This window comes from Fundulus heteroclitus, unplaced genomic scaffold, assembly GCF_011125445.2.
Source record: "Fundulus heteroclitus isolate FHET01 unplaced genomic scaffold, MU-UCD_Fhet_4.1 scaffold_37, whole genome shotgun sequence".
NCBI classification, from domain to species: Eukaryota; Metazoa; Chordata; class Actinopteri; order Cyprinodontiformes; family Fundulidae; genus Fundulus; species Fundulus heteroclitus.
In genome coordinates this window covers 1,039,706-1,054,705 of record NW_023396781.1, presented here as the reverse complement: position 1 = coordinate 1,054,705, position 15,000 = coordinate 1,039,706, and the positions used below count along the sequence as shown (strand labels likewise).

Sequence of the window (15,000 nt, the reverse complement as noted above, 5' to 3'; positions counted from 1 at the left end):
CCAAGTTCACTCACTAATGCATCAAATGACAACGGAGACTCCATAAAGTAGCCAGGTGAGCGAGAGCGCACAGTGTCACACCCATTCCCAGAGAACACGACCCTGATCACTCATTAACTTACTATTTATACAAAAAAATAAAAAAATCTAACTTTTACAATGCTCCTTAAAAAATCCATAATATAAAAACAATGGATATCAAGCATCATGCTAGTGTTCTGGAGGTACTGGGTTCAACTCCCACAAACTGCCACTCTGGGTCCCTGAGCAAGGCCCTAACTCCAGATTGCTCCCCGGGTGGCGCACAGTGGCAGCTCACTGCTCCCCAAGGAGATAAGTTAAATCCTGAGAAGAAATTTCATTGAAATGCATGTTGTAATGACAATAAAGATTATTATTATTATTGTTATTATTATTAAATGTTTGTGCACTTCATGTAGCAGCAGGAGCTTTGTAGTGCAAATATACATCTTGAGAACATTTGTAAACAGCAACTTCACCAAAGGAAAGGTCCTAGCTGAGGGACCAGACAAAGAGCAGCCCAAAGCCCCCTTATGATGAGTTACATAAATGGACAAAATGTTCCCTCACCCGGACGAGGGTCACTGGGGCACCACTCTGGAGCCAAGCATGGAGGTGGGGCACACTGGTGAGTGCCTGGTTGCCAGGCTTTTACCCATAGAGGTCAGCCAGACACACCCCGAAGAGGAGACATGGGTCCCCCTTCCAATGGGCTCACCACCTGTAGTAGGGGCCAAATGGGTCGGGTGCGTTGTGTAGTGGGTGGCAGTCGAGGGCGGGGACCTTGGCATTCTGATCCTCGACTGAAGAAGCTGGCTCTTGGGACGTGGAATGTCACCTCTCTGGTGGGGAAGGAGCCTGAGCTAGTGCGCAAGGTTGAGAGGTTCTGGCTAGTTGGACGTACCTCAACGCATGGCTCTGGCTCTGGAACCAGTCTCCTCGGGAGGGGTTGGTCATTCTTCCATTCTGGTGTTGCTCCTGGTGAGAGGCGCCGAGCAGGAGTGGGCATATTTGTTGCCCCTAATCTTGGTACCTGTACGTTGGGGTTTACCCCGGTGAACCAGAGGGTGGCCTCCCTCTGCATACGTGTGGGGAGGGGGGACAGGTTTTGACTGTTGTTTGTGCTTATGCGCCAAACAGCAGTTCAGATTACCCACCCTATTTAGAGTCCTTGGAGGGGGTACTTGAGAGTACCCCTCCTGGGGACTCCCTTGTGCTGCTGGGGGACTTCAGCACTCATGTGGGCAATGACAGTGAGAACTGGAGGGGCGTGGATGGGAGGAACGGCCCACCTGATCTGAACTTGAATGTTGTTCTGTTGTTGGACTTCTGTGCTCATATTGGATTGTCCATAACAATGGACAATCCATTATGCATACCATGTTCATGCATAAGGGTGTCCATATGGGCACCTGATATGTACCGGCAGGCAGCTCGGCTGGTCGCTGAGGCAAAAACTTGGGCGTGGGAAGAGTTTGAAGAGGTCATGGAGAAAGACCATGAGCCGTAAAGTCGTACGGCTTTAAGGCGATTCTGGTCCACTATCCGGCGTCACGGGAGGGGGAAGAAGTGCAGTACCAACACTTTTTATAGTGGGGGTGGCATGCTGCTGACCTCGACTCGGGATGTTGTGTATTAGTGGGCGGAATACTTCAAAGACCGAAGGGGATCCGTTTGGGTGGCCTTAGGATCGCTTTCTCTTCTATTTGCGGATGATGTGGTTCTATTGGCTTCATCAGGTCATGACCTACAGCTCCCACTGGAGCGGTTGTCAGCCCAGTGTGAAGTGGCTGGGATGAGTATCATTGCCTCCAAATCTGAGACCATGGTCTTGAGCCGGAAAAGCGTAGAGTGCCTTCTCCAGGTTGGGGAGGATGTACTGCCCCTAGTGGAGGAGTTTAAGTATCTTGGGGTCTTGTTCACGAATGAGGAGAAGATGGAGCGGGATTGACAGGTGGATTAGTGCTGCGTCTGCTGTGAACCTGGCGCCGTACAAGTCCGTTATGGTGAAGAGAGAGATGAGTCAAAAGCCAAAGTTCTCGATTTACTGGTCAATCTACATTCCTACCCTCATCTATGGTCATGAGCTTGGGGTTCATTCACTCGTCCTGAAGAAGCGTAGAGCCACAGGGGGCAGTCTGCATTGTCCATGGCTTTGCAGCAATCCCTCATACCAAGCAAACATGAAGTGGCAGTGGAAAGAAAAACTCCCCTTTAACGGGAAGGAAAACCTCTAGCAGAACCAGACTCAGTATGAACGGTCATCTGCCTCAACCGACTGGGGATTAGAGAAGACAGAGTAGAGACACAACAAGAGAGATAAAAAGCACACATTGATCCAGTAATCTGTTCTACATTAGATGGTAATAGCAGGTGATCTGTCTTCCCTGGATGATGCCACAGCTAACAGAACGCCAGACCAGGTGTACCTACTATGAAGAAAAAAGAGAAAAAACTAAAAGTTAAAAGCTGAAATGACAACAGTCATGCAAAATTGGAAAACAGTAGAACTCAGAGTGAGAAAAATAGACCCTCATGTCCTGCAGTAGCCTAAGCCTATAGCAGATTATATATTTTATTTGTTTCACTCCGTTGCAAAACATGTTTTGAGAAAGCACTTCTATAGCTGCTGTTTAAATACCTCACTCTGGCAAACGGTTTCAATATACAACTCCAACAAACTATAATAAACCTCTCTGTCCCCTCCAGTTTTCTTGAATGTGATGGGATTATTTGACACAAAGATTCCCTAAACAGGTGTACTTTATGCATCAGTGGAAATGAAGTGGTATATGAACAGTTGTGAAGGTTCTTAGTTTTTTTTTAGCTTCAGATACTCCCCTTGAGTTAACACTGAGAAAAACAAGAAAGTTTAAACTTGATTTAGGTATAAAATATTACTGATACGTTTATAAGCTTTGATAATTGTATCAATGTGTAAGTAAGAACATCATGAGCATTGTACAGTCCAGAGTCAACTTTCTCTAATTTGCCAGGTTCACATACTTGGAAAATAAGGCTGATTCTGATTGTCATACAGTGACTTAGCACCACATTCTTAAATTTAGTTATTACGTCTTTTCACAAAAAACGGAAAATATGAAAATTTTACAAGATCAAAATAATGAAAATTCAATTTAATAAAATTCTCGATGGTGTGTATTAACACCTAAACTGCCTGTTTGTGTGACTGCCCTCTTGGCCCTATGGTCTCTGAAAGCCATTGCTGTAAACCCCATGTTAGTAGTATGGCTGACATGCAGTCCCACAGGGGAATAATTTGACAGTTGTCGGCTTTGTTTGTTTGGCCAACCCCAGGCCATCTCCTACCACTCCAAACAGAGCACTTCAGTGTCCCTATGGGGTAAAACTTGATAGGCATGTTACCCTACCATGGATTTTGTGGGGCAACATTTATGAGAAGTGCCCCCTGTAATCTTCTGTTGTTCTGAAGTCACCATTTGTTATGATTAGCTTATGTATATAACATCATTTTTTTTTAGTTTTTATGCAAGTCCTATTTTAAATTTTGATCATCTCTAGACTCTCTGTAGGCCGTTATGAAGCATTTAGAGGGTATATAAAAAAGGAATAGAGAAATAGATTTTAGATGAGAAGTGGTTGATATAAGTGTCAAGATAAGTTAAACCCGGCCACATCTTAAAATATGTTAAAAGTAAATGCTCAAGACCACAACCAATAAAGGGATCTCTGATATTTTAAATGTATTAGGTTGATATAAGATTATAGCTGTTTGATTTTTCTTTAAATGGACCAAAGATTTTCCTTGGATAGACCTCTTTGTTTCGACAGGAGTAAAACCTTGTCCAAACTCTGCAGCCTAGCCCTATCCATCTTCAAGGATTTTTTATTGTCATACCAATTTACATTTTCATGTTAACTTCACAAAGTTAGAACCCAGATCCCAATTCAAAAAGTCAAAATAAATAAATAAAAATATCTGAATAATTAAGTTAAAATTGAGAGCTGTACTTAGTCCACTGAGTGCGGTTTAAGTTCTTGTCTAACAGCTGCAGGGTGGAAACTGTTTCTGAGCCTGGTGGTCTTGATGTCAATGATTCTCAGGCATCTGCCAGAGGGGAGGGGCTGAAGCAGTATGTGTGCAGGATGGGTGGAGTCCTTCATGATGCTGAGCGCCCTCTTCCTGCATTGTGATGTGTAAAGATCCAAGGTGGAGGGAAGGCTGCTCCCCACAGTCCTCTGTGTAGCCTCCACCACCCTCTGCAGAGCTATCCTTTCAGCAACAGTGCAGCTGCCATGCCACACGGAGATGCAGGTGCAGAAAACGCTCTCTACCACACAGTGATACAAGCTTCTCAGGATGGAGTTCCCAAATCCAGCCTTAGACAGCTTACTGAGATGGAAGAGATGCTGGTGGGCCTTCCTGACCAGTCGGGAAGTGTTGGCACTCCAGGTGAGGTAACTGGAATGCACACCCAGGTACCTGTAGCTGGAAACCACCTCCACGGCTGCTCCTCCGATGTTAATGGGAGGAACAGAGCATTTATCCCTTCTGAAATCCATCAACATATCCTTGGTCTTCTTCACATTGATGCAGAGGTTACTTTCTCTGCACCACTGTACCACCTCCTCTCTGTATTTGGACTCATCATTGTTTGTGATGCATCCCACGACTGCTGTGCTGTCTGTTAACTTCACTATATGACTGCTGGGATCTATTGCATAGCAGTCCTATGTCAGCAGAGTAAACAGGAGGTGGCTCATGCGCGCACGCGCGTGCACACACACACACACACACACACACACACGCACTGCTAAAAAAAGGGAAGACTTAACACAATGTAACTCAGTCAATCACACTTCTTTGAAATCACCTGCCGTCTTCAGAAGCAACACTGATGGACAAATTAATTTCACATGTGCAAATGTAGTAGACAACAGATGGAAACTATAGGCAATTAGCAAGACACCCCCAATAAATGAGTGGTTCTGCAGGTGGTGACCACAGGCCACTTCTCAGTTCCACTGCTTTGTGGCTGATGTTTTGGTCACTTTTGAATGCTGGCGGTGCTTTCACTCTAGTGGTAGCATAACACAGAGTCTACACCCCAAATAAGTGGCTCAGGTAATGCAGCTCATCCAGGATGGCACATCAATGCGAGCTGTGGAAAGACGGTTTGCTGTGACTGTCACCATAGTGTCCAGAGCATGGAGGTGCTACCAGAAGATGTGGAGTAGGCCGAAGGAAGGCAACAACACTGCAGCAGGACCACTACCTCTTCCTTTGTGCAAGGAGGAACAGGAGGAACATTGCCAGAGCCCTGCAAAATGACTTCCAGCAGGCCACAAATGTGCATGTGTCTGCTCAAATGATCAGAAACAGGCTCCAGGAGGGTGGTATGAGGTTCCGACGTCCACAGGTGGGGGTTATGCGTACAGCCCAACACCCTGCAGGACGTTTGGCAATCGGCAATAGAGAATTTTACAAGATTGGCAAATTCGCCAATGGTGCCCTGTGCTCTTCACAGATGAAAGGAGGTTCATACTGAGCACATGCGACAGATGTTAGAAACAGTTTTGGGGAATATAAGAAAACATAGCTCAGTCTTTAATATTTTAATCGTTTTTTGTCTTCTACGTGTTTGAATTGAGTGATGCGCATTCCTGCAACAGGGCATGCAAATCTCAGCATAAAACACAACCAGTGCTTTCGCAACAACTTTTAATGAAGCAGTAATCTCACTATTTGGCAAAACAGGCAAAGATGCGCCAGCCCCCTCCAATTTTAGACCTATCAATCTGCTTAATCTAGAATGTAAGATTCTTACAAAATTTCACCTTCACCCTAATCAGGTTGGTTTGATGAAATATAGTTCAACTAATATTAGACTCCTGTTACATTTAATGTGGCTGAGTCAATCCCAAAATGTTTCTATACCTGTCATTTCTCTGGACGTAGAGAAGGCCTTTGATAGGGTGGAATGGCAATTTCTATTCTCCACCCTATCTCAAATGGATAGAAATGCTGCATAGAGAACCTACGGCAGCAATGATGACAAATGGAATAATCTCCCAATTCTGTAATCTGACTGAGTCCATTAATGTTCATCATATTCATAGAGCAGTGTCTGGACAATGTAATAAATATTTCTCTCTGGCAGGGTAAAAGACCACAAATAAAACTAGGAAAGTTGTGTACACATACAGAGAAAGGGGGGATGGGCTTGTACTGTTTTGTTTTTGAGATGGCCAAAATAGCAAGGCATGGGAAAACTAAATCAGCTTGGATTGTGATAGAACAGGAGATTACGAATGAAACTATTATCACAAAACAATGCAATACATATCTAGGCTTTGTAAAGTTCAACAAAAACTTGAATTCTAAAGAAAAAAATACTCGACAGTAAGGCTGTAAATTTACTGTTGTAGAAAATAGTTAATGGTAATTAATTAATTATAATTAATAGCTTCTTGCATTTATTGCCCTTAGACATCAGACTATTTACAAAATCAATAAAGACTCAACTTTGAGTCATCTTTAATTAGTAACAACTCCCCAAAAACATTATGAATTTCTACATTTTTAGGGTTTTCTTTAATCTAGTAAGGCTATAAACCTAAAATAACTGTCAATAATGAATTAATTTTAATCTTTCTTGTTACAACGTTATTGTCCACTGTGTTATTTTCACTGCACAGTTGAAGTGAGCCTCTGTCAGTGGTTTATTGTGTGAACAAAGTCAGGTTGATCTGTACAGTGTATGGTTTCTGAAATCCCCTCCACCCCTGGGGAGTGCCATTAGTGGAGAGCTGAAGGAGTACAGCAGGTGAAACAAATAGGGAAGATGGAAAGCACACACACACTCCAGACCAGACCCTTTCACCACAGTTTCTTCTTAGTTTTGGGTTGTGTACTTTCTTCTATCAAGACAACTTATATTTAGCTTTTTTTGTCATATACATTTTTTCAGTGCCATTTTGGATCCTCATTAATATTATTCTCCAAGTTTTAAATAAGATACTCACCAGTCCAATATAGTATTAGTTAGTTTAAAGATAAGATTTTTGTGTTATGTTTTACAAGAATACCCATATAATTACTGGCCTTTGCAATGAAGTAAACTATATGTTATGACGATGTGCAGCAGCTTATGTGTTACAGTAGAGTTGTATCATTTTCAGTCTTAAAATGCTGCCTTTCACTACCATTTATTGAATATTTTAGATAGCTCTTTCGATTGGGTCTGCTGCAGTTGTTCATAGACCTAAAGAGAACAGCAAAGACAAAAGAACTATCCAAAAAAAACAAGTCACAATAAAGTGTTCACAGAATTCTTGTTGCATAATCATTAATATTTCAGCCAGTGGTGAAATATTACTATAAAATATTAACTCAGTGATGTCTGAGTTCTCAGCTGTCCCTTGTGGTTCACCCTGAGGGTCTTTGCCATCCATACACTTGAGACAGGTCTTTGATGTTTCCATCTGACCACTCTCTTTTCTGTCCTTCGTTACAGAATCCTCTCTTTGTCTGATCGCTGATTGGTCACTTTATCATTCAGTTGTACAAATGCAACCTGTAATTTTCTTTCAAAAGATGTATTGCACAGGAAGTCACCTCTAATAGAAAAAGTCGCTAGATTTGTCACTAGTCGCCTTTTTGAAAAGGTTGCTACAGGGTCTGAAAAGTCGGGAAATCAAAGTCGCTAGATTGGCAGCAGTGACCAGGTGCTTCCTCATAATAGAAGTATTCTCACCACTGGCCTTGCAATTTGGAGGAGATGAAGCATTTTCAGTCATTGCATCTGGCGGTGGTCAGAGGGCCCGGTGGCGCCGGTGCATGGCAGCCTCGCCTCTGTCAGTCTGCCCCAGGGCAGCTGTAGCTACTAACATAGCTCACCACCGTCAGGGTGTGAATGGGTGAATGACTGAACTGTGGTGTGAAGCGCTTTGGAGGTCGTCAAGACCAGGTAAAGCGCTATACAAGTACAAGCCATTTACCATCTAGAGTTAGGAACAGGTTGTCTTTAAATGTCAGCGCTTGCAGTTTTTAAATGAATTAAATATTTTTTCCAGTAGCTTTAAGCACATAAGCTATTATATTTTGTTTTCCTAAGCCCTTATGTCTTAATTTTATTTTAGACTTTCTAGTTTGTCAATGTTTTTTTTTAAATGTTAAGTAGAGCACTTGGGTTGACTGGATGTTGTTTTGACTGTGCTTTATAAGTAAATGGAACTTGAACATTAGCCTTAAACTTTTTAACCTTAAATAGTCAGAAAATGTATATTTGTTTTCTACCTGGATGTTGTTTTAAAATTAGATTTTAAATATAAAGTCTAATATAACTTGGATACTTGACAACCATAGTTCAAATTGATAAATCAGTAGGAGTACTAGAGTATCTGATTTTATTGGATTTCAATTTGCACTTTTCATCGATCTTGTTACCTCAACAACTGAATCACACTCTTTCTGTAAATACAAATGCAAAATGTATTGTATTAGACCCATAAGGCAATGTTTTGCTACATAGGAAATTACAACAGGCTTGCCAAACTATTTTAAAGTTTTAATTTCTCCAGGGCTTTTCAAATTGCCTGCTAAGGTTGCACTGAAACATTTGTTCAAGGCATCTGATAAGTACCAGTGTGGTCCCATGAAATCACCATTTGGAGCTCAACAGCATTGTTTCTTCCTAATTGCCCCCTTCACCATGTGTCAGTTCCAGTCAGAAGAACATGGGGACTAAAAACTGAAAATATGGAAGATTGATACAAGGGTAGGGAAAGGGGGCTATACTGAACTTACATGTATCACACCTCTCCCAGCAGATGGATAAAAATATTACTTCTAAATTTTTCTTCAGCAGATGAACAACAGAACTCTCCCTGGATTTCATTTAGTGATGCTGGTCTTGATAAACCGCTGGGTTTCTCCCAAGCTTAAGAAGCCATCGCACTGCAAGTCAAGTTAACAGACAAAGAGGTCACGATCAATAACTATCAGTGTTTGGTTTTGTGCTGCTGCGTCACTCAAAGAATGGGATTTGGCCTTTCAATGTATCCCGTGCTTCTTAACTCTACCTCAATTTTACATTTTGGAAAGTGTCATGCAACTATATCCACTACAACTAATAGCTTATGGAGAATATGTACAGTGGTGTGAACAATTTCTGATGTTTTATCTTTTTTGCATCTTTGTCACTGTTAAGTGTTTCAGAACATCAAACAAATAGTCAGACACACAAGTAAACACAAAATACAGTTTTTATATGAAGGTTTTAATTATTAAGGGGGAAATCCAAACCTTATTAGCTAATATATATATATATATATATATATATATATTATATATATATATATATATATATATCTATATATATATATATATATACTATATATGTATATATATATATATGTATATCTATGTATCTATCTATGTATATATACTGTATATATATATGTATCTCTCTCTCTCTCTATCTCTCTCTCTCTCTATCTCTCTCTGTCTCTCTCTCTCTCTCTCTCTCTCTCTCTCTATGTCTGTCTCTCTCTCTCTCCCTCTCTCCCTCTCTCTCTCTCTCTCTCTCTCTCTCCCTCTCTCTCTCTCTCTCTCTCTCCCTCTCTCCCTCTCTCTCTCTCTCTCTCTCTCTCTCCTCCCTCTCTCTCTCTCTCTATCCCTCTCTCCCTCTCTCTATATATATCCCTCTATATCTCTATATATATATATCTATATACCTATCTATCTCTCTCTATCTACCTCTATCTATATATATATATATATATATATATATATATATACCTATATACCCTATATATATATATATATATATATATATATATATATACCTATATACCTATATATATATATATATATATATATATAATGGAATAGAATATTAAATCTGGAAGGATCTGAAGGTTATATGTGATAAATCTTTAGGAAACCTATATATATACATATTGTCAAGGTAATACCTGTATTTTATACAGGTATTTTTAATGTTCAAAATAGTAACCTGTGCATTCAAAAAAAAACTTCAAATTGCTACATTCTTGATATTTTAAAATTAGCTAGTGGGATTGACTCTGTATGTCCTTTTAGATCTATCAGATGTGGAACCCAACCTTTTCCTGAGGCCTTTCCTTGAAGTTGTGCGCTCTGAAGACACCACTGGACCAATCACTGGCCTTGCTCTTACCTCTGTAAACAAGTTTCTTTCGTATGGCCTTATAGGTAAGAATTTGACTTTTATCCATCTTTTTCTCAGTGTTTTATTAATTCTGATTTAACTTGTTAACCCCAGAATTTTAGGAGCCATTTTTGTCTGAAATTACATACCTGTTCAGGGCAGTCAAAAGTAGCGGTCAACGGCGGCAAATCGCAGTCTATAGCAGCTCCTGCCGCCGCCTACTTTTCCCCGATTATACATCCCAAAAATCAGCCTAGAATCTGTCTCCACTGAGAGCAACATCGAGTGATTGGGTTCCTTGTTCCAACCGAGATGCTACTTTTCCGATCAAAACACAGGCCGGTGTTATGCCGAAAAGTGCAATAAAACCGTGAGAGCCGACGTGAGTTTTGAAACTGCAAAGCTTTTTAAACGGAAGATCTAACGTGCACAGCACCGCGTTCATAGACCAGTGTGATGCATTCACGAGCGTCAGAAAGCTATGGTGCATTCAGGAGCATGGGACATTTTAAACTTACAAGGAAAGAGGCATAAAACGAAATAGAACTTAACTCATACAGTAATGTATTTATCCAGAAACAGCGTGGGCTTTCTTACAATACTGAATGCTCTATAATTGTATTTCTGATATTTTTTGATTATGCACATCTGTTAGCTTTTTATTCTGAAAAATCTATAATATTACATATAATAAAATATAATATTACAGCAGCAAATTATCAAAGTTTTTCAGGGGATGCATTTTGTGTTCGTCTCTAGAATCCTCGTAGATGATATAATATCGTGTGTGATGAGTGCAAGTGAAACTAAACTGAGATAAGAGATTTCGAAAAGAGCGATATGACTGAAATTAATTCAACATGTGAATTCAATTTCAAATTCCAACCCTGTATTTTTATCATACAAATTCGACTTTGTTCGTGAAGAAATGTTACGATCGTTTTTAGAACAGAACTGTGAATAATAATAATAAGATGAATAGACCTCACCTAATCTGATCTGTTTTATGTGGTGCTAGTAATTCAAATTAAACAACTTTTAAGCAAATGGGAATTACCTTACCTTGTTAAACATGATGATAACATCATGTGAAAAAATAATGTTTTAAGAATAATGATAAAAAAGAAATGTTTTTGAAGAATTGATCATTCACATTTTTTGTCTTTTATTGAATTTGAAACATGCACTCTGACTCTATTGTTTAAATAATCACCTGTCTTAAAAGCTTCCAAAATATATCAGGGAGAGTCTATTTTTCAAAATTCTCCCCTCCGGGGCTCGGGCACCGGCATAAGTGCACCCTCCTACTTGATAGTGTGCGGCCTGCTACTTTAAAAAAGTTTGACTGCCCTGCCTGTTATAAATCAAGTACAACTCCACAGTTATAAAGTGTAAATGCAAACCTTTATCTGTGTGAAGGTAGGGCATTAAATAATATTTTTTCCAGTGGAACCACTATTGCAAATGTCACTATGCCTGATTTACGGGTTTTTAAACAAAGTGTCACCTAAAATTATTTAAAAATAAACATTGCAAAACATCTTAAAACCCTTCTGAAAATATAGATCCATATCTTAACTATAACTCTAGCAAATCTAGACGGAATCAGTTGAAGTATACTTGTTCAACAAAGGTTTTAATTGGTCGTGTACCGCGGACCAGTGATTTTGGCACACTTTAGCCGAATGTTCCAACACTGTGCAAAATGTGTTTCTCACCTCATATAATAGAATCTTGTCAAATTATAGTGCTGATTTCCATTGTAGGACTCCTTCTGCTAATGGCAAAGCCTTTGGTCATAAACTTTATCCTGTATCTATTCAAAATCTAACATTGTGCACAGAATAATATCAATAATGTGATCTGATCATAAATCATTTACGTCTCTCTCAGATGCTAAGGTACACTTGCACACGCCTTAGCTACTTCGCGACACTGCTGTACTATCATGGATATTGAAGGCTATCTCAACTTGTGTGAATAGGCTGGAGTTTTTCCAGAATTTAATTTGAATGTTTCATCTTTTTACTGGAGTAAGCTTATACCATACTATCAATAATTGTGCTGGTATTCTGGTATTTATTTTTTATTTTTAGCCTTAGCATGTTTGATTAAGCTTATTCTTTTTTGCTTTACCAATAACTTAGATCAGATTAGCTTTTTTTCTCTCTCTCTTTTTAAAAAAATCTGTTAACTTGTCTCATGGGTAGGGCAATATTTCTAAAATTATTCGCTATCCATGAATAGGGTGGTGAAGTTTTTGAGCTTTAACGTCAATAGGTTAAACAGGCCTATTAAACGGAAGAGAGTCCTAACATGTTTGAAAAACCTGAAAATAGGCATTGCTGTTATACAGGAAACCCATCTGACACTCCTGGAGCATAGAAAATTGAAAAGGGACTGAATAGGACATGTAATACCGTCATCCTTTGACTCTAAAGCAGGAGTTAATGTTCTCCGTCGCTGCGACGGATTTCCATCATTTGGAAAATGAGCGCAAATTGTTCCATTTAGTATTTTTTTTTCAAGGTTTTAAACTGAAGCTGCTCTCAACCAATGAAACCTGACAGAGCCGGGACATTAGCCAATCAGAAAGAGAGTAGGGCGGGTCTTTGCAAAGTGGACATTTGCCAGTCTGCGGTTTATCCACTGAATAGAGATCAGTGGGTTTATCGGTGTTCAATCATTCTAACTTTTGGAAGAGCATGTCAAACTGGTCACAGATGCCATAAATGAAAGTAGCGGTGGTCAAAGGTTTTCTTTGGATTTATGAACCAGCAGCTCAGAAAGTTCTGCGGATTGAAGAGCTGACAACTTCCCTCGGTAAGCGTGTCTGTCGCTGCTCCTGCAGTTAATTAATGAATTATTTCCACCTGTTGCCATGTCACCTGTCAGCGTTTATTCCCTCCTTCCAGTAATTTAGCTGATAAATGTGGTGACCAACCAGGGATCTCCCCATGATTCACTGTTATTAAGGTTCCAAGCCCGCAGCGCAGGCGAACGGCTATGCCGTTCGTCTGCTCTGTGAGCAGAGAACACTATTGTTTTTCGTCTGTTTTTCCATTATTTATTATTATAAATAATTATTTTTATCCGCAAAAACGCGTTGTGCGGCCCATGTGGATTTGTAACGAATCAATTGAATCAGGTACAGAATGTGCACTGCTACTCAAACCCAGAAATTCAGACCCTTCAACAACTAGGGGGCGCTATAAGAAAGGACAATGCGTTTACGCCTGTAACCACCAAACTACTGGTCCCACACTCAAAAACTTCATATCACTTTGTTTATTGGGTGATTCTGCATCAAAAAGGGAACTGGCACACCTTTCATTTCCCATCTAGTTTTCGCGCTACATGGCTACAAAGGTTAAACCTTTCTTGTTAAACTCCTCCTACATTTTTTGTGCAATCTGCACAAAACTCCATATGTAACCTAGTAATGGACAAATAAAAAAAGTTAGCATGGCGGATTTTTGAATTTTGACTTTTTCGAAAAGTAACGCAAAAAATAAGTGATTGTTAGTTAGCAAGCTCTAAATGTAATTGCTGGTTATTCTAATACCATAACAGATTTTAACATGTCCTTCATAACACATACTCAAAATAAGATTTTGCACATGTGACCCGCGTTTGAGGATCGTCCATCACTAGGGGCGCTGTGATGTCAAGAAATCTACTACGCAAGAATGGTTGATCGGATTTTTACAAAACCTTTTTCATCCCCTTCCAGTCATAGCCCTGAACTAAAGTATTAAATATGGTAATGATTGAAACAAGTGGGCGTGGACTATTTCCAAAAGTGTGAAAAAACCTTGAAAACTTCAAAAAATTACCAAAAATCAATTTTGTGGTGTAACGATCTTGGATTTTCAGGATGTATTCCTTGAATAAGGTGTAACAATTCTCTCACTGCATGTATTGAGGTATTTGAAAGTTGCACATTCTGATTTTTTTTAAAACTTTGTAAAATGGAGAAATAATTTTTTTTTACACAGATATTGTTCAATCGCCAAAAAATGGCCTCTATTTGTAAAGCACATGCAGACTAAACATAGATTTCATATGTAAAAATCCATGCGATTTTAAATTATTTACAAGACATTGAAATTTAAATGTGCAAGACTATAAAGTTTAATATTTCTTTCTCTCAAATGCTTTTTTTCAATGGGCATTTAAAAAAATCACGTAAGTAGATAAAGCACTCTTTGACATCCATTAATATTTTCTGAATTTTAGAGCAAACCGTTGATTTTTAATGAATATTTTTCGTATTAGGTACCAGCATATCAAAAAATAATTTTCAGAAATGATGTTGGCTTCATCAGGGCGTGATCTACAGCTCTCACTGGAGCGGTTCGCAGCCGAGTGCGAAGCGGCCGGGATGAAAATCAGTGCCTCCAAATCCGAGACCATGGTCTTGAACCGGAAAAGGGTAGAGTGCCTTCTCCGGGTTGGGGAGGATGTGCTGCCCCTAGTGGAGGAGTTCAAGTATCTTGGGGTCTTGTTCACGAATGAGGGGAGGATGGAGCGGGAGATCGACAGGCGGATTGGTGCAGCGTCTGCTGTGAAGCGGGCGCTGTACCGATCCGTTGTGGTGAAGAGAGAGCTGAGCCAAAAGGCGAAGCTCTCGATTTACCGGTCGATCTACGTTCCTACCCTCATCTACCTCTCATCGAGAGGAGCCAGTTGAGGTGGCTCGGGCATCTGGTCAGGATGCCTCCTGGACGCCTCCCTGGTGAGGTGTTCCGGGCACGTCCCACTGGGAGGAGGCCCAGGGGAAGACCCAGGACACGCTGGAGGG

At 40.2% G+C, this 15,000-nt stretch overlaps 1 protein-coding gene across 1 annotated transcript in view; it reads left to right on the top strand.

Moving 5' to 3' along the window:
• Positions 1 to 15,000, top strand: part of gbf1 (golgi brefeldin A resistant guanine nucleotide exchange factor 1) — a 237,306-nt gene that overhangs the window by 55,130 nt on the left and 167,176 nt on the right. The window contains exon 4 of the mRNA XM_036130640.1: positions 10,109 to 10,240. Within this exon, the coding sequence (XP_035986533.1) occupies positions 10,109 to 10,240 (132 nt within the window). The remainder of the gene's footprint in view (positions 1 to 10,108; positions 10,241 to 15,000) is intronic.